This window comes from Musca autumnalis, unplaced genomic scaffold (assembly GCF_047663935.1).
Source record: "Musca autumnalis isolate F117 unplaced genomic scaffold, ASM4766393v1 scaffold_3, whole genome shotgun sequence".
NCBI classification, from domain to species: domain Eukaryota; kingdom Metazoa; phylum Arthropoda; class Insecta; order Diptera; family Muscidae; genus Musca; species Musca autumnalis.
In genome coordinates this window covers 32,083,424-32,104,911 of record NW_027411866.1, presented here as the reverse complement: position 1 = coordinate 32,104,911, position 21,488 = coordinate 32,083,424, and the positions used below count along the sequence as shown (strand labels likewise).

Here is a 21,488-nt window from a genome sequence, read left to right as displayed (position 1 = left end):
TTGTAGAACTCGCGATTCTACACAACTTCACAGAAATCCGTATCAAAATTTTGTGCGAAAATTTTTCTAAAAATCATATTTTTCGGGCCTAATTTTTGCAATTGTCATTCCATTTCCCCGTACTTGATAGCAAATTTTAGATTTTTACGTTCCATATCTAATAAATCATTTCTCGTGAAAATCCATCTACAAAACCACCTAAAACTGTTGTTGAAAATATCGCGTATTTTATCGCATTTTCTGCAAGCCATGTCCACTGCAATTAAAAAACTAGTACAGCATCTTCGTTTTTGCGGAAACAGAGATTTAAAAACTTCACTGATACATTCCTTTTATCACAAAAAATAGTGTGTGATCGCCTCGAAATAGATATATATCGATGTAGATTTTAATGGCGACACCGAAACCGGATGCGGACAATGCAAAAATTGCAAAAATTAGCGCTGTTTTATAGGTTTTTTAATGTTGATATGCAGCCGATGCTACGTCTCAACGTTCACATTATATTTCGAACAATATATACAAATTAAAAGATATTGTCTTGAAAATCACATGCGAACAAAATGATTTTAATAATTACGCGATTTACACCAATTTTAATAATGCATATAAATAAATTAAAACGGATTATTTGAACTCTATTTCCGTTTAAGAAGCCTAATTGCATGTGAAAAATATTTTTTCTAACCCAAATTTATTTGTTGTTACCCAAATATGTGCTTATTTTGGCTATAGCATCCTACCATTATCCCAATCATTATGATTTTGGTCTCATTAGACTACCGTGATGCTTAGCTTTAAGACCAGTCTTCTTTTGAAGGGTAAATTGACCTATGCACAACGGTCTCAAATCCAAATTTTTTGGCCAAAACTATTTCAGTGTCCATTTTGTATTGAAATTAATTATTATTTATAATGAATGTGTACAAACAGCAATTCTTACGTTTAAAATGACCAAAAACTGCCAAAATTCGTTGAACAGGGTGGTCCCGTTGTGTGGGGTCTAAACCAAAATATTGACCTATGTTAATAATTTTTGGTACGAAGGATTCATATCTTCCAGGTCGAAATACCAAATTTCAGCCGAATCGGTCATAAAGTATCGCTAAAATCCACAAAATATCTTAAATCGGACGGTACTTTTATGTGGGGGCTATGACAAAAATGGACATATTTTCAAAAAAAATTATACATACTTGTATACATACTTATACAAAATTATACACTCTGAAACCCTTAAATATGAATTTTAAGGAAAATCGGTTGATAGATGTGGGTTTTACCGTTCTGTTTCAATTGGATACTACGCACAGTCACAACGGGTATTTACAAAAAATTCTCACATTTTAAAATAGAAAAATCCACTTTATTTTAACTGTGGCAATTTTGAGCAAGATTTGGCTTCTGAATTTATTAGTACAGACCCCTTTCTAGCTTCCAAATTCTATTTGGAGGTGGACATATTTTGACATTTTTTTAAAAGTTTAAATATATATAAAAATATTTGTAAAAAATAATTTTCCATATACATAAAAACATTGATTTTATTACGCTAATTTTACAAATTTCTTCGTTCGGTTGACTTATTATTTTCGGTTGACTTGATGTGTTTTTTATTATTCTGAGTAATTTTGAAACTTCAAAAAATAGTTTTGGCCAAAAAAATCCTGCTTGAAACCATAGTGCTATGTATTGAAAAAAATCGGATTACATTTAAAATTTTTTAATTATACCCTACACAACTATGTGGAAAGGGTATTATAAGTTTGTTTTGGGAAAAATGCATGTAACACCGCGAAATATTCGTCGGAGACCCTCCGTCTGTCCATTATAAATTGTATTCAAACCCCAGGCCGCACATGTGGACCGATCGTCACGAAATTTTGTATGGAGGTCGGGTTCAGACCAGAATAGATCCCCATTTTTATTGGTGATGATCGTGAAATATTTATTTAGAAGATGCTTGCAATTTGAGATGGCTATCAGATAATATTTAGAAGGTTAAATGGACCACAACTTTTGTGTGAGAATTGTGAAAATTTTTAATATACAGCTTATATCTTTGTTCCTGAAAGACAGCGGGTGACATAGACCATTACTTTCGAATGAAAAATATAAAAATTTTATTTTTGATCCATATTTTAGTTCCTGGAGGGCATATACCGGCAAAGTAGCCTACATATGGGAAAATAACTACTGACCTTTCCCCTGATGCAAATTGTAATAATGTGTCTGCTAGATAACGGGCCTACTGCCTTATATAATGGGTTTTGTGTAGAGAACCACAATTTCCCCCCATGCTACAAATTGTCTCTATCATGACAGATAAATTTTCAGTTCAGTTGTCCAATTAGATGTGTTATACAAATATTGCAGCATGGGGTCCCCTCGCCACCTATTTTATACCTCAGGATTTACAGTAAAGGGGATATATACAAAATATACCAAAGATGTGTCTCATCGAAATAATGGTTTTAGGCCCCAAGTATGTTTGGACGAAATTCGTTTCAGACAATTTGGAGTCGATGTAGCCCTGTCCGTTCATCTGTCTCTCTTACTGTCTAGCTGGCTGGTGCGCACGATAACTCTCGAACGGATCTACCGATTCGAACCAAATTTTATACTTCGTAATATTTTGCCCAAGGGAGATAACAGAAGTCTCCCTTGTCCCGTATGGGATGTTTGTGGAACAATTATTATAATATTTTGCCCAAACTTAGTTTAAGTTCAAATATAGGCGTTATAGGTCCACATCTCCCTCACAAAAGTTCAAAATTTTTTCGAAAAATTGTGTGAACGATAACTGGCGACGTGATCAATCGATCGATAAATCGGGTAAGACTATCCACACTGGCGACGTGATCAATCGATCGATAAATCGGGTTTGACGATCCACAACTTCGGGTACGTTCCGCACAAAATTCGGAAAAATGAAATTTAAGAGTCCCCTCGAATCGTTTTGAATTTTTTAAGCGATTGTCCTTGCGGTCCCCATTACGATCGTAGAATTACAAATGCAAGTCCATACTTCCTGAGATTATGGCCGAAAAGCTCCCAGAAACCCTGAAAAAAACAAACAATAAACCTAAATAAAATGGCATATCCGCAAGATAACTCTCAAGGGGATTTCCTGATTGGTCCAAACTTTGCACATCGTATTATTTCATCCAGTCATGTATCAGGTTGGAATATGGACTATATCGGTCCCGACCTTCGAGTGCCTACCACACAAAATTTGGGAAAAGTTCAGTTAGAAGACTCGTATCAATTCGTGTTCAAAATACTTTGAACAGATTTTCAAATTTTCCATTGATTTGATAATGGAAGTGTTTTATGATAAGAGTTGAAGATCCCCCATGCAGTGGTAGCTGGTATCGGTAGTTGTTTGTGTGTGCGATATGCACTTAAGATTTTATGGCACATGCATTGTGGGAAAACTCTTCAACTCTTATCTTAAAACACTTCCATTATCAAATCAATGGAAAATGTGATAATCTGTTCAAAGTATTTTGAACATGCTGCCCACTCGCAAAGAGATGGCAACAACAAAATTCTGTTCAAAGTATTTTGAACAAGGAGGTTCTTTTCGCGGTTCCCATTGCAACTGTACAATTTTTCCGGGGTAAGTCCATACTTCCTGAAATAATGGTATAAGGGAGGGACACGGGAGGCTTTTCTTATATCAATGGATTCATATTAAGTTATTGATATGTGGCCTAGTTTTTATCGCCGAGTCCGAACGGCGTGTCCTAAGTTGCCACTTGTAGAGACGTTTTTCATTGTTGAAATACTCAGGAAATATCGCCAACATTACTAAGGGGTATTTTGCCACCGTTGAAAATTTGATGTGGCCAGGCCTGGGAATCAAACCAGGAAATTCAGCGTCCAAGGCGGTTGAACATAGCTGAGGAATAATTAAAAATTATAACAAATCAGAAAAGAAAACAAAAAAGGTAAAAATCAAAGACAACAAATGATAGAAACAAAAAACAAAGAAGAATGAAAAATTAATTTCCTTTTAATGTTTTATTTCTATTTTCTTCTTTTTAACATCTTCCATATGATAAACATTTACTTTAGGTTGGTGATACACGGAAGATTTTTATGCGATATTGCATACGACAAATTAATCGCCCAGGAGAATCGCGAATTATTCTTAGGCGATAGAAAATGTTTGCAGGGTATTATAATGTCTATCAGTTGTACACATTTCTTGTGTAACAGTCAAACTTACGCTAATGTACATACATGGATATATTCCACGAACCTCGCGATGAGAGCATCGAGGAAACCGTTTTATATTAAAAATTTCTTACAAAATATTAACATCGCACAATGGTCCCTGTTTATGTAGAGCAATGGTGGGAGAAACAAAAAGAAATAAAAACACAGCGGTATCAATTCTTTTGTATAAAATAATTAGAAGGTTTTATTGAGTTTAAGCTTGGTATGTTTTCATTACAACAACAAAATTACCTTTGTAATTTAATGTGGCGACAGAGGCCTTGGTGCTTTCGCTTTCAATGCTAAACGACAAGTGATCGCATAGGATCTGAGTGATCGCAGAGGATCCCTTGTCTATTACAAATACATTTACAAACTATTCCCGTGAGAGGGAAAAAATACAGGTGTACCAAGCTGAGCAAACCAACAACAACCACTGCCCAGCGGCGATCCGCACACTACGGTATCCGCTAAGGGAAGTGTAGAGGAGATGCCAGTGCGTCAATCAGCATCCGTGATTGATCGAGCAGGGAAATTGCGGGACAATGTATCCAACTTATACATTGCCGCCCACCTTGATACATATAGGTGTGTATCAACAAAATTATGAATATTAAGAATGAATACATATGCATATATATGATAACAGTTCAGGACGTAAGTTCAGTTCATTTTGTGAGCATTTATTTAATTCATGGAAATTCATCAACAAAAGTATTCATGTGCGTAATAAATCTACAATTATAAGTTTACAGGGCCCGCAATTACCCATCCAAATGATGTGTATTGGGCTGTAGGAAGGCCCGGTTGAGTAATCATGAGTTGGGACAAAATTTTATAATAGATTTCTGGACCCAATACCATAGCTAGTGGCCCAGAACGATCAAACGCAGGATCGGCGAGTTCCAATCCAACAAAGGATTCCCGTATGTTGGTAGGGACGGACATCGGTGGTGTTATGCCTCTCGTTATGTTTGCGACACGTGCAGTCACAAATTGTTTTTGACCCGAATCAAACCTCGACATTATCAAAAAATCTGCATATGTCATATCGTTTACTTTCGTGGTCGGCCATTGCAGTTCGGTGATCAACGACGCGCAAACCTGACTTACGGGACAGCAAGGATCTAATAGTGCACGCACCGGGATAGTGGAGTCAGGTAGACATAGCCGCACCAACACCGTTGGGGACAAAGATAAAACGCGACCTATCGGTAAGACAGACGTCGGTAAGATGTGGGGTGGTGGCACTGCGTAGATACCTCGGGGAACGACCGCTCGCGAAGGTGTCGGAGTCACATTGGTACTCTTATCTTCGTGCAAATACGTGTGGTGCTTTTTAGCGCAATACTTGCATCGTTGGGGGACCGGACAAAATTTAGAAAGATGATCCGAACGCAGACAATTGTAACAGTAGCGGTGGTAAGCTACAGCGCGCACACGCTTTTCGAGGGACATTCTTTTAAAAACGGTACATTTGGTCAACGGGTGAAGCTGGGTACATAACCGACAGGGAACCGGCGCATTAACCGATGACGATGCTACGCGCTTAGACACGGTCTTAGCAGCTACACTAGGAGGTGGAGCAATTTGAGGAGGCGTCATATCAGCCGTTTTATCGGGTTTGTTAGAAGTGGTGGTAGCGGGGACGTCGTCAACAGCTGGAACGACCTTCGGTTCCGGCAAAGCCGGGCTGGTGACCATCAACTCTTCCTCGACTTCTCGGTCTGACATCATTGCGTCATCATAGTCGGACAAGACAACTTCGGGAAAAAGTTCTTTGGATGCCATGGCTATTACAAAGGGAGAGCACGACAACACACAAGAGATGAAAGTTATTTAGAAGAAACTTAGTTTGGGAGAACTACTAACTTAACGACTGGTCGCCTAATAATACCCTGACCAGTTCGAACATCTACGACGCGAACCTTTCCATCATTGCCGGGATGAGTTTCTACAACACGTCCTAGTTTCCACGAGGTTGGTGGTAATTTCTCATTTCGAACTACAACCATGTCATCGACCTCAACATTCCTCTGGGGATATTTCCACTTGTAACGATTATTTAAAGTAAATAAGTATTCTTCTTTCCACCTTATGCAAAATTGGTGCGTTAAAGCTTTCAATTTCCTAAACCGATTAACTAAACTCAGCGGTGATTCTTCAAGCAAGGGTTCCGGTGGAGAAAGGAGGGGTGCCCCAATGAGAAAGTGGCCAGGAGTGAGCGCTACTAGTTCCTCAGGATTATCCGACATTGGACACAGGGGTCGAGAGTTTAAACATGCCTCAATACGAGTTAGAATGGTGGTAAACTCCTCGAACGTATAGGAAAACGACTTTACATGGCGATACAAATGCTTTTTAAAACTTTTTACAGCTGCCTCCCACAGACCACCCATGTGGGGAGCGCCAGCTGGTATAAACTGCCACGTAAGTTCCTCATAACCTAAAGCAGAACAAACGGTATCACGACTTTCACGAATAAATGTTCGAAAATCTTTTTCAAGCTCGTGAGAAGCACCAACAAAATTAGTCCCGTTGTCCGAAAATATGGTCTTAGGACAGCCACGACGACCTATGAAACGATAGAAGGTAGCCAGAAAAGAGGACGACGTTAGATCAGATGCTGCCTCTAAATGCACAGCCTTGGTCGAAAAACAAACAAAGACGCACACGTATCCTTTAGTCATACGACAAGCACGACCCGTAAATGACTTTATATTAAAAGGACCAGCAAAGTCTACCCCAGTTGTAGTGAAAGGCCTATTTATCGATGTTCGTTCGGGAGGCAGTGCAGCCATAATCTGCGAGCATGATCGATTTTTCTCAAGCCAGCACACCTTGCAACGATTAATTACTGTGCGGATTAGAGTTTTGACACGAGGAATCCAAAACTCCTGTCGAATAATACGCATCATGAGCTGATTTCCGCCGTGAACAGTTTTTGAATGAGCGTATTCAACAAGAAGTCGTGCGAATCGACAACCATATGGTAAAACAATGGGCCACTTTTCATTCTCTGATAAGGTGGGAGAGTTTGCTAACCGTCCATTTAGACGCATAACACCAGACTCGTCTAAAATGGGGTTCAACGACAGAAGGGAACTAGAGGATGGTAAAGGTCTCTTATCTAGAAGATGTTTATATTCCTCTGCATAATGAAACTTTTGTGCCAATATGGCTAAACGAACTTTAACCATTGTAATTTCTTCCCCAGATGGAATCTGGCTAGTAAAACAATGTGCAGGTCGACTCTGGGGGCGAGTTTTATGTATGAAGCGATACATGTAAGCCAATACTCGCAACGCTCTATCAAGCGAAGAAAACCTATCTAAAATGTCTTCAAATTGCGAAAAAAAATGAAAAATTTGCTTTAATGCTACGAGCTTCTACGTCAGTCTCGAGGGGTGTGACATTCGGAAGGTTCCACATAGAACTATCGTGACTTAGCCAACTGGGTCCCTTCCACCAAAGACAACTATTAGCTAGTTCTAAAGGCGTGGCTCCACGGCTTCCCAAATCGGCCGGGTTGTCCTCTGACCTAACATGAAACCAGTGACCATTCACTACGTTTTGCTGTATTCGACAAACCCTATTTGCCACAAAAGTAGTCCAGGTGGTGGGAGTTTTTCGCAACCACGCTAGGACAATTGTCGAATCAGTCCAACAGTATATCTTATCAATAGGAATTTCCAAATCGCTTAAAATAGGTTTTAGAAGTTCCGATGCTAGTACAGCCCCACACAATTCTAAACGAGGTAATGAGACCGACTTAATAGGCGCTACTCTTGTTTTAGAAGCTAGCAAATGGACCTGAATTTCACCATGCGCATTTTTTATTCGAATATAGATTACCCCCGCGTATGCTTTCTCTGAAGCATCAGAAAACACATGCAATTCTGCCACAGAGTGTGGTTCATAATGAACCCAACGCGGAATTTTGATTGAGTTCACTTTAGGATAATTGTCAACGAAAGTTTGCCAAGAGTTTTTCGTAGCAAGAAGAAGCGAATCGTCCCATCCCGTATTATCCAGCCACACTTTCTGCATAATAATTTTCGCTACGACAATAACGGGAGATAACCAACCCACGGGGTCAAATAATTTGGCTATATGTGAAAGAACTTCCCGCTTCGTATAGTTAATTTTCTGAGGGATGGGATTTACACAAAAGTAAAAAGCATCTAAACTTGCATTCCATCTTATACCCAACGGTTTTGAGCTACTTGCCTCGACAAAGGATAAAACTTGGGCGTCGACTAGATGACTGGGGGGCAAGCTATCAAGCACCGATTTCTCATTTGAGGTCCACTTCCTCAATTCAAATTTAGCAGTGGATAATGAAGAGATAAGTTGGTCTCGAGCAGACAAAGTGGAATCTAGATCATGACCGCCTGCAAGGACGTCATCAACATACATACATCTGCGGAGAATTTTTGAGGCCAAAGGATATTCTGATTCACAGTCATCAGCAAGTTGAAGCAAAGTACGAATTGCCAAATAGGGCGCACAATTTACCCCAAACGTAACAGTTTGCAATTCATAATCCAAAATGGGGTCATTGGGGGAATCTCTAAACAATATTCTCTGAAGGGGTGTATGTTGTGGGTGAACGCGTATTTGACGATACATTTGCGTTATGTCACAATTAAACACAAACCGGAATAAACGCCATCTTAAGATTAATAAGACTAAATCAGCTTGGAGAGTAGGTCCCACGTGTAGAATGTCGTTTAGACTTACCCCGTTAGACGTTTTATTTGAAGCATTAAAGACGACACGGACTTTAGATGTTTGCTTTTCAAGATTAACTACTGGGTGATGGGGTAAATAACAAACAAGTGGCGCTTGTGAGGGGGAAACAGAGCACATGTGACCTAAGTCAATATACTCACGAACAACGGCATCGTACATTTCTTTGAGAGAAGGTTTGCGCAAAAGGGAATTCTCATTTCTAAAAATTGACCGAGGACATTCTGACGCGAATCACCAATTTGCAATGTTTGAGGGAATTCAGCACGAAGGGGGAGCGTTACAACGTAACGACCATCTGAGTTCCTCGTAGTTGTGGACCTATAGTTCTCTTCGCAAAACTTGTCTGATGGCGAAAGTATTTTGCGTTTGGGAACCTCCTCTAGTTCCCAAAACCGCAGAAGGGTTTTGTTGAGGCTGTCTTCCTCACTAAAACTCAACGTAGTTGTAAAGGTCTGCAAAGGGGAGCAGGGAATTGGACCAGAAAGGATCCAACCAAAGACAGTATTTTGCGCCAACAGAGAACCTAATATGTTGTGTTGTACCCCAGGCAACAATATTTGAGGATATACGTCCGCACCCAACAACATATCTACCGAGCGACTATCAAAAATGTTTGGATCAGCCAAACGAAGATTAGGCAAATTCCGTGCCACAGCAGGGTCAACAGTAAAGGAGGGAAGTTTACCAGAAATCTTAGGGAGAACAAAAGCATCGGCTTTTAGCAAAATTGAAGCACTTAGACGAGATCCTATACAAATCCTACAGTTTTTCGTGGAGGTAACAGATGACGAACCATTTACCCCAGAAATGTTTGCAATGGTAGATCGTGTCGATAATTTTAATCTATGCTGAAGGTTCTCCGTTATAAACGTAGCCTCAGACGCTGGGTCAATGAGAGCTCGAACAGGGTAAGAAGTTCCTTCATGAACAATATTTACAATCGCAGTACCCAGAAGAACATTAGAATTGTGAGACGTGTAATTAACTTGACGGTTTATTACAGTCGGATTGGCACCAGTAGAGGTGGAGGCAACATTATCTAAATCAGAATTTGATTGAGTACTGGTGGCGGGAGGAGTTGCATTCGAAATGGGATTACCTGCAGGGGCCGATCTACTTGGTTTGTGCATAAGGGTGTGATGCCTTTCATGGCATACGTTGCAATTACGGGTGCTAGTGCACTTATTGACGGAATGTCCTCTACATAGACAATTGAAACACAAGTCAAGCTTCTTCACAGCAGCTTGTTTTTGATCAAAGGTTAACCGTTTAAACCGAAGACAAGAGTACAGAGTATGATTTTGATTAGAACAGAAGACACAACGATGTTTAGAAGAAGATTTTACCGCATCCGACGACGTGTTTGCCAAATGGGCCTTAACGTTGCGCTGATTCGAAGATTTGGAGGAATCTATACCTTTTATATCACGCAAACAGGTGAGCGTCTGAATTCTTTCCGTGAGGAAAGAATCGAGCTGAGACCATGACGATAAGGACGACTTATCGGTGAGACTCTGTTCCCAGAGGGTCACGGTAAGTTTTGGCAGACGCTGAATACAAATAAAAACTAAGATTGGATCCCACTGATCCGTAGGAACGTCATAAACCGACATGGCAGACAAACAGCCGTTTATGCCTCTCTGTAAAGTTTTTAGACCCGAACTCGATTCATGGGTTAACGATGGAAGATCAAACAAAATTTTTAAATGATTATTGACTAGGATTCGTTGGTTGTCATATGTATCCTTCAGGGCTTTCCACGCAAGAGCAAAACTTCTTTGAGTTAGAGGAAACTTAGCCACTATTTCCTTAGCTTCGCCTTTTGTTTTCTTAACCAAATGACATAGCCGCTCTATGTCACTAAGCCGGGAATTGTTGATGAACATAACTGTAAAAAGGTCACGAAATGTTGGCCAAGTGAGGAAGTCACCATGAAAATCATCAATATCGCACGGTGGTAAACTGAGATGGTGCATTGTATCGGAGACATAAGGTGGCAAACTCCAGTTAGAAATCGGAGTATTTATGGGATTCTGAATATCATGCGAAACTGCATTGGTCAAACATTGGGGATTCAAGCTATTAACAGTTTCATTTCTCAAATTAGAAATTGCTGACCGATTGGACTCCCTACCAAACGATTCATGGTTTTGAGCATTCTGCAACTGAGTATTGTGAGGTGTGCTATTATTTCCTAACATAGGAGAGGGAGGGGGAGATTTCTCCGACTTAAGTCGTTGCAGCTTTTCTTCAATATCCGACAAACACTCCTCAAAGTTCTCATAAGTGGCCTGGAATTTTGCATCGGCAGAAGCAATGTCTTGGGAACTAACACCCTCCACAGTTATCAAATGATCAAGATACTTATCATAAGTATCTTTTGCTTTTCGCCACAAGTCCTTTAGTTCGGTGTTTCGAATTTCAAGATTGAAAGTCGTATGATTTTCGGGCTTGCTAAGCCTAAAACTTGCAATAAATTTGACAACGTTGTCAGAAGCGCGAATAAATTGAGTCAGTGCGGAGATCGACATTCTGTAAGACTATACTTCTACTGTAAATATCAATAAATCTCAACAAACTGAAGATAGAAGACGTAAAACTCAACGATTTATTCAGAAAAACGGTGGCTTAAAGTCACGAAATGAACCTAAATTCAAGGATCAACCCACACAAATAGTAGCAAACCCAAAGAAAAATCACAAACGAATTCGGTGGAAAGAAGAAAGCACAAATATTTTGAAAAATCAGCAAAAATAAGAAAGAGAAAAATGAAAATGACAACCGAAATTGCACTTTTCTCTAACGAAACGAAAAATTTGGGGCAAATTTTAACTAAAAGGTGTAAATAAATATTCAAATAATAGCTATAAATATTTAAACGATGAAATTCGATTAAAAATATTAAATACAACGACAAAAATCAATTTTTCAATATGTACCTGGTGTAGGGTGCACGAATCTTTAACCGAATTTAATTTATATATTTTCAAATACTTTATTTAGGACACGCTTACGGCAGTTTTTCCAAATTAAGAAAAGATTTTTAATTTAAAATTATATAAAAAACCGATTTTTTCTCTCACAAACGGCTTCGTTAAAATGTGCTTATTATTTGCCGAAAGTAGGGTGAAATTGTTCCAAAATGCAAAAAATGTTTGTATCACTAATATTTATTTCAAATAAAATTGCAAAAATATTTAAAAAAATTAAATTTTAAAATTCATAATATTCCACTTCGACCCACTGTGCCGTGGTGAATAACGAATACCACACAAAAGGGAAAGACAACACACAAGTAGTGGGGGTATGTGTGTATGTAACTACCTCGCTACCAACAGACCAACGACAACGACCAAGCAAGCAGTGAGAGTTGGAGAGGCAAATATTGTTGGTATGTTTATTAGGGCATAGACGGACGCTATCAAAAAAATAAAAAAGGCGCGTATTCTTGTTGTTGTATTACACGACAAACAGAAAAATAACCAACAGTGAGAGCTGGGGAGATAAGTATGTTGGTGGTATGCTGGAATTTCAATAACAAAGGGCACTGGGAATATGAATATTATTATTGTTGGGAGAATTAGAAAATATGATCTCTCAACAGAACAAATGTGTGGGGAATTATTGCAATAAGCTAAAGAAAAAAAGGCACACTACAGCGGCAGATTATTTCAATTAGAAAAGTATATTTTTTTTGTGTTAAATATTAAGAAATTAGCACAGATTAATGAAAACGTTCGATTATTTCGCGACGAAATGAAAAATAATGCAAACACGACTCGATTTCAAAATAATTTTAATTGATTTGTATGGAAATTAAATTCTAGTGGACTGTATATTCAACGATACCGCGTAATAGGGTGAAACAAAGGCGACCAGTACCGCGGAACAAACTAAAAAACAACACTTTTTCACTTTTTTCCGAAAAATAGCACTGTAAAGCTCACAAAAACAATTCACTGAACTTACGTACCTTGTTTTTGGATGATGATGATGATATGAGGAGATGAATTTGTGATGCAGGTTATGAGGGGGGGATGCGTTGTTGGTGATTTTTTCCTTTGTAAAAGAAAAGAAAAAACAATTATTCCGGGCAACTTCTCAGGTTTTGCAAATCCGACTCGATGCGACCAAATGTTTATGTAGAGCAATGGTGGGAGAAACAAAAAGAAATAAAAACACAGCGGTATCAATTCTTTTGTATAAAATAATTAGGAGGTTTTATTGAGTTTAAGCTTGGTATGTTTTCATTACAACAACAAAATTACCTTTGTAATTTAATGTGGCGACAGAGGCCTTGGTGCTTTCGCTTTCAATGCTAAACGACAAGTGATCGCATAGGATCTGAGTGATCGCAGAGGATCCCTTGTCTATTACAAATACATTTACAAACTATTCCCGTGAGAGGGAAAAAATACAGGTGTACCAAGCTGAGCAAACCAACAACAACCACTGCCCAGCGGCGATCCGCACACTACGGTATCCGCTAAGGGAAGTGTAGAGGAGATGCCAGTGCGTCAATCAGCATCCGTGATTGATCGAGCAGGGAAATTGCGGGACAATGTATTTGTAATAGACAAGGGATCCTCTGCGATCACTCAGATCCTATGCGATCACTTGTCGTTTAGCATTGAAAGCGAAAGCACCAAGGCCTCTGTCGCCACATTAAATTACAAAGGTAATTTTGTTGTTGTAATGAAAACATACCAAGCTTACACTCAATAAAACCTCCTAATTATTTTATACAAAAGAATTGATACCGCTGTGTTTTTATTTCTTTTTGTTTCTCCCACCATTGCTCTACATAAACAGTCCCAAAACAAAATTGTCTGGCCAAAACTATTTCAACGTCCACTTTGTATTGAAATGAATTATTATTTATAATAAATGTGTACAAACAGCAATTCTTACGTTTTATCGACCAAAATGACCAGAAACTGCCAAAATTTGTTGAACAGGGTGGTCCCGTTAGGTGGGGTCTAAACCAAAGCATTGACCTATGTTAATAATTTTTGGTACGAAAGATTCATATCTTCCAAGAGGTCGAAATACCAAATTTCAGCCGAATCGGTCATAAAGTGTCGCTAAAATCCACAAAATATCTAAAATCGAAGGTACTTTTATGTGGGGGCTATGACAAAAAATGGACCTATTTTCAACAAAATTATACGAACTTGTTTTTTACACTCTGAAACCCTTAAATATGAATTTTAAGGAAATTCGGTTGATAGATGTTGGTATTACCGTTCTATTTCAATTGGATACTACTCACAGTCACAACAGGAATTTACAAAAAATTCTCCAATCTTAGAATAGAAAAATCCACTTTATTTTAACTGTGGAAAATTTGAGCACGATTTGACTTCTGAATTTATTAGTACACCCCCTGCTATCTTTCAAATTCGATTTGGAGGTGGACATATTTGGACATTTTTTTAAAAGTCTAGTATATTTAAAAAATATTTGTAAAAAATAATTTTTAATATATATAAAAATTTTACTAATTTCATCGTTCTTTTTGTAAATATTATAAAAGTACTCACTAACAGCTTCCCGATTCATAATAAATTTGGTCTCACTTCTGTATATTTATGCAGCGACGCAATACAACAAAAATTGTATATTTTACAGCACCAAATCTGTTCTATTTATACCCTCAGCCTTTAGGCTAAAGAGGGTATTTACACTTTGATACGACCAAAAATGTGCCTCATCGAAATAATGGTTTTAGACCCCAAGTATGTTTGTACGATATCCGTTTCAGACAATTTTGAATAGATCTAGCAATGTCCGTCCGTCTGTCTGTCTGTCTGTCTGGCAGGCTGGTGCGCACGATAACTCTCGAACGGATCAATCGATTCGGTTCAAATTTTGGGTATCGAAATATTTTGTCCAGATTCGATTTAAGTTCGAAGATGGGCCATATAGGTCCACTCCTTCAGGTACCTCCCCCACAAATGTTGAAAAATTGTCGCAAAATTTGTGCGCACGATAACTCTTGTAGGGAATAACCGATTTGGTCCATACTTTGCACATCGTGTAATTCCTACCAAACTTAGATGAGGTTCCAATATGGACTCAATCGGTCCACTCCTTCGGGTACATCCCACACAAAATTTCGGAAAAGTTCAGTTTAGGACCTGGTCTCGAATCGCTTTGATTTTTGTTTACGCATGTTGTATTTGCTGTCCTCTATACGACGCTGTAAGTTTCATTAGGGGCAAGTCCATACTTCCTGAGAAATTAGCCTGAAAGTTATAGAAAACCCTATGACACCGTCTGTAGTGGTTGGAGCGTAACGGATCTGCCGATTCGGTCCAAAATTTGGCTTTCGTAATATTTTGTCTAAACTTAGTTCAAGTTCAAAGATGGATTATATCGGTCCACTCCTTCCTGTACCTCCCCCACAAAAGTTCGAAAATGTTCGGAAAATTTGTGCGTACGATAACTCTTGAAGGGAGTAAATTATTTTGTCCATACTTTGTACATTATGAAATTTCTAACAGACTTAGATGAGGTTCCAATATGGACTCAATCGGTAAACTCCTTCGAGTACCTCCCACACAAAATTTCGGAAAAGTTCAGTTTAGGACCTGCTATCGAATCGCCTTGGTTTTTCTTGTAGCATATTGTATTCACTGTCCCCTATACGAAGGTACAAGTTTCCTCAGGGGCAAGTCCATACTTCCTGAAAAAATAGCCTGAAAGTTGAAAAACAAACCATGTTTTGGGTGGAAGCGCAAGATAATTCTCGAACGGAAATGCCGATTCCGGCCAAAATTTGGCCTTCGTAACATTGTTTCCAAACTTACTTTAAGTTACTTACTTTAAGTAGATAAGCCATATCGGTCCACTCCTTCAGGTACCTACCCCACAAAAGTTCAAAAATATTCGGAAAAATTGTGCGCACGACAACTCTTGATGGGAGTGACCGATTTGGTCCATACTTTACACATTCTCATAATATCTACCAGATATAGATCAGGTTCGAATATGGATTATATTTGTCCACTCCATCCCGTACCTCCCACACAAAATTTTGGATAAGTTCACTTTAAGACCTGCTATTGAATCACTTTGATTTTTGTTAAAGCAACTTACATTCGCTGCCCCAATTACGATGGTAAAAGTTGTTCCAGGGGCAAGTCCATACTTCTTGAGAAAACAGCCCGAAGGGTGTAAAAACCCCTATGGCGCCCCCATGGTCTATGTCGGTCCATTCCTTTAATTAACATTTTTGTCGGTTCATACGACCAAAATTTTGAAACCCCCTTTCAATTTGCACAGGCTGAGGGTATATCTCTGTCGGCAAAGCCGACTGATACTTTTTTACTTGTTTTACATAAGAAATTGTCAACTTTGGTACTCCGCCAATCGACTAATACTAATTATTTTCAGATGACTTGATGTGTTTTTATACCCTCCACCATAGTATGGAGGGTATATTAAGTTTGTTTTTCCGTTTGTAACGCATTGAAGTACTCATTTGCGACCCTATAAAGTATATATATTCTTGATCAGGGTAAAATTCTGAGTCGATCTGTGCGCTTCCGTCCGTCCGTCTGTGGTAATCACTCTAGCATCCACAAAAATGGAGATAGGACGCTAAAATTTTTGGAAAATGCGTCTTTTGTTTGCAGGCAGGTCAAGTTCGATGATGGGCTATATCGGTCCACTTTTGGTATAGCCCCCATATAACGGTACCCCCCGATTTACGGTATTTTGACGTTTTTAGCTACATTTTCAGACCGATTTAGCTATAATTTGACATTTAGGGTTCCTAAGTGCCAATAAACTTATATAACAAAACTTGTGGACATAGGTCCACGTTTTTGTATAGCCCCCATATAACGGTACCCCCCGATTTACGGAATTTGGCGTTTTTAGCTACATTTTCAGACCGATTTAGCTATAATTTGACATTTAGGGTTCTTAAGTGCCAATAAACTTATATAAGAAAACTTGTGGACATAGGTCCACGTTTTGGTATAGCCCCCATATAACGGTACCCCCGATTTACGGTATTTTGACGTTTCTAGCTACATTTTCAGACCGATTTAGCTATAATTTGACATTAAGGGTTCTTAAGTGTCAATAAACTTATATAACAAAAGTTGTGGGGATAGTTCCACGTTTTGGTATAGCCCCCATATAACGGTACCCCCGATTTACGGTATTTTGACGTTTTTAGCTACATTTTCAGACCGATTTTGCTATAATTTGACATTTAGGGTTCTTAATTACCAATAAACTTATATAAGAATACTTGTGGACATAGGTCCACGCTTTGGTATAGCCCCCATATAACGGTACCCCCGATTTACGGTATTTTGACGTTTTGAGCTACATTTTCAGACCGATTTAGTTATAAATTGACATTTAGGGTTCTTAAATGTAAATAAATTTATATAACTAGTGGACATAGGTCTATGTTTTGGAATAGCCCCCATATAACGTTACCGCCTGATTTCAGGTATTTTTTGATATTTAGGGTTCTTACTGACCAAAAAACTTATATTCGAAAAAATTATGAACATTGGTCCATGTTTTGGTATAGCCCCATATAACGGTACCTCCCGATTTTCGGTATTTTGAGATTTTTACCTACAAGTTTTAACCGAATTAGCTGTAATTTGAACATTTGAAGTTCTTAGTGGTCACCACACCTCTCCACCAAAATTCTCTGAATTTTTGGGAAAATGCGTCTTTTGTTTGAAGGCAGGTCAAGTTCGATGATGGACTATATCGGTCCACATTTTGGTATAGCCCCCATATAACGGTACCACCGATTTACGGCATTTTGACGTTTTTAGCTACATTTTCAGACCGATTTAGCTATAAATTGACATTTAGGGTTCTTAAATGTCAATAAATTTATATAACTAGTGGACATAGGTCTATGTTTTGGAATAGCCTCCATATAACGTTACCGCCTGATTTCAGGTATTTTGACGTTTTAAGTCACATTTTTAGACCGAATTAGCTATTATTTGATATTTAGGGTTCTTACTGACCAAAAAACTTATATTCGAAAAAATTATGAACATTGGTCCATGTTTTGGTATAGCCCAATATAACGGTACCTCCCGATTTTCGGTATTTTGAGAATTTTAACTACAAGTTTTAACCGAATTATCTGTAATTTGAACATTTGACATTTGAAATTCCTAGTGGTCACCACACCTCTTCACCAAAAATTGTCAAGAAAGGTCGATGTATTGATAAAGCCCCCATATAACGGTACATCCCGATTTGCATTAATTTGATGATTTTAGCTACAATATTAAACCGAACTAACAGTAATTTGACATTTGAAGTTCTTAGTGGTCACAACACCTCTCCATCAAAAATTGTCAACATAGGTCCATGTTCGGATATAGCTCCCATATATAATTTGACATTGGAAGGTTGTAGTGGTCACCACACATCTGCATGAACAATTTTTTAACATAGCCCCAATTTAACGATACTTCCCGATTTTCGGTACTTAGAGGATTTTACTTAAAATGTTTAACCAAAGTAGGTCCATGTTTTGGTATAGCCCCAAAACTCCCGATTTTCCGTACCTTAGCTTTATTTTTTGGACGAACTTTCTGTAATTTGAAATTTAAAACCCAACAAAAATTGTTCATTTAAGTTAATATTTTCGTATAGCCCACATACCTCCGAACTAGCTGTTAATGACATTTGAAGTTCCCACGTTATGTACCGATTTTCGGTATTTTGAGGATTGTAGCTGCAATTTTTAACCGAATTAGGAGTTATTTGACATTAATGGCTCCTATCATAGGTCCATGTCTAGCCCACCAAAAATTGTCAACATACATAGTTAGATATATACACCATAAAAGGGCCTCCCGAATGAAGCATTTTATGTACATTATCTGACATTTTAACGTACCCACTTAAAGTTGGGGACAGGAATGAAAACTAATTATTCCATTTTAGTTCAGAATATTTTATGGTGGAGGGTATGAAAAGTTCGGCCCGGCCGAACTTAACGCTTTTTTGCTTGTTTAGATTAGATTAGATAACACTGTGCAACAAAATTGAGGTGAAAGTCTGGGGAACGGAAAATTCCTCTTTGGGAAGAAAGGCATTGGTGAGTATATTAAAAACCCCGAAGGACAGATGCGCCGTGAGTCGAACTTTCGCGTTATGGCGTGATGAAATTTTTGTTAGAGACCCTGTGGGCCATCAGGAATTTGCGTTATATCTTTTCTCACTGTTGCTTAAGTGCTCTACAAAAACAACAAACAAAGATATAATGCTAATTCATGATGGCTTACAGGGTCTCTTGCAAAAACTTCATCACGCCATAACGCGGAAGTTCGACTCACGGCGCATCTGTCCTTCGGGGTTTTTATCTCTGGCCCAACATTTGTGTTCACAGTGTAATTTAAGCAATATTGGGAGGCAGTAGGAGTCTATCCATTGTCGAAAAGTTGTTCCACCTAAAATTGTGAAAGGACCCTAATTATTCCATTTTAATTAAGACTATTTTATGGTGGAGGGTATAAAAAGTTCGGCCCGGCCGAACTTAACGACTTTTTACTTGTTTATTATTCTGTGCAAAAAAAATTAAAATTTCGAAACTTCAAAAATAGGGTTTTGGCCAAAAAATTCCTGACTGAAACCTATGTGCATCGACTTAAATTAATTTTACATAAAGTAAACACAAATTAACTATTTTCAATTATCTCCAAAAATTCCTTCGATTTGTTTACTTTGCCTATTAATCGTTACTCAATAAATAAAAATTGTCCTACTTTTCCAATTTTTCTAATGGCTTATGACTGTCGTTTTGTTCATTCATACGTCAAGGCATATCCATTTGTAAATTAAATTGATGGTTTCACTTTCACTTGTTATTATTAGTTCAAATAACATCATTGTTCGAAGTCACAGTAACGCATTCTCTTAGTATTAATAAGGATTAGGTCGGTAAATACCGGAAAATGGGTGGGGGTAATATTTTGAAAATATATAATTTTTTAAATTCATCATTCTCCAAAAAAGAATGTCTTATTTTGTATCCCTTAATATATGCATTAATTATGTATATATGTATAAATACCGTAAATTTATGTAACATCATGCAAGATTTAGTATTTAATTTAAATAACCATATTGCTTCAGGTCATTTTATGAGTTTCATTAGTTTTATTAAGGATTACATATAATTACTTACACATCTCTTGGCATACATTCATACAAATGCCCATGTACGTTATTGAGGATACTACAAATATTTTGCTCCACTTCACAGAATAATACCAGTCTATCCATTCCCAATTTACCACAAAATATTACATTAATCTTTGATATACATCGTATTAATGAAATGCCCTAAAATATCTTATTTGTAATTATAGTAATGACTTATATTTAAGGAATCATATGGTAATATCTTTAATTTATTAGTAACCCACAAATGTATATTATTGCCTTCAAAAGTATGAAGTATTAAAGCTTTTTACTTGTGCAATATTAGAAGAAAATTTAAGCGTTTATGATGTGTGATTCGGTCTTTTCGTATCGGGATAGTTTACATCATTTTTTTCCACTCTTTGCTCAGGTTGTTTTAGAAACAAAGTCATCTGTTTGTATTGCATTTTCAAGAAAAAAAAAATAAAAGAAAGGAAATTAGATAGAATCGGTCTGTTTTGTAAATTACCCCCTATGACGGTACAAACAAGTAAGAAAGTATCAGTCTGCTGAAGGAAATATACCCTCAGGCTCTTACCAAAGAAGCAAACACAATAATTACACTATGCGACACAAAAATTATTAACCATATTCTGACAGCGGAGCATGGTAGAAGACCAAAAAAGAGAACATACGTGTCTCTTTTCTGATTTCCTATCTCGTCAACTTTCGCAGTTATAGGTCCCGAAAAATTTGAGGTATTGATTAGAGATGGGCGGTGCCAAAATTTGTATGCACATTCACGCACAAACCAAAATTTTTATGCACATTCATGCACAAACACGGCGTTTTTCGAGAAGGCACGAACATGCACACTCACGCACGAAAACTTTTTAAATGAAACAAGTAAAAAAGCATTAAGTTCGGCCGGGCCGAACTTTTCATACCCTCCACCATAAAATATTCATTCCTGTCCCCAACTTTAAGTGAGTACGTTAAAATGTCAGATAATGTACATAAAATGCTTCATTCGGGAGGCCCTTTTTTATGGTGCCTACATATAACTGTTGACAATTTTTGGTGGGCTAGAAGGGAGGTACTGTTATATAGGGGTTATAATAAAACATGGGCCTATGTTGACAGTTTTTGATGGGAGCCTTTAATGTCAAATAACTCCTAATTCGGTTAAAAATTGCAGCTAGAATCCTCAAAATACCGAAAATTGGTACATAACATGGGAACTTCAAATGTCATTAACAGCTAGTTCGGAGGTATGTGGGCTATACGAAAATATGAACTTAAATGAACAATTTTTGTTGCAGAATTTTTGTTGCCTTTTAAATTTCAAATTACAGAAAGTT

At 37.8% G+C, this 21,488-nt stretch overlaps 1 protein-coding gene across 1 annotated transcript; it reads right to left on the bottom strand.

Annotated features, from left to right (window-relative positions):
* Window positions 1-4,886: 4,886 nt before the first annotated feature.
* Window positions 4,887-12,999, bottom strand: LOC141396981 (uncharacterized). Its single transcript, XM_073972728.1, has 2 exons — window positions 12,953-12,999; window positions 4,887-6,017 (listed from the first exon to the last, which is right to left on the bottom strand). The coding sequence occupies exon 2, from the start codon at window positions 6,013-6,015 to the stop codon at window positions 4,966-4,968; it is 1,050 nt and encodes a 349-aa protein (XP_073828829.1). The 5' UTR covers window positions 6,016-6,017; window positions 12,953-12,999; the 3' UTR covers window positions 4,887-4,965.
* Window positions 13,000-21,488: the final 8,489 nt, after the last annotated feature.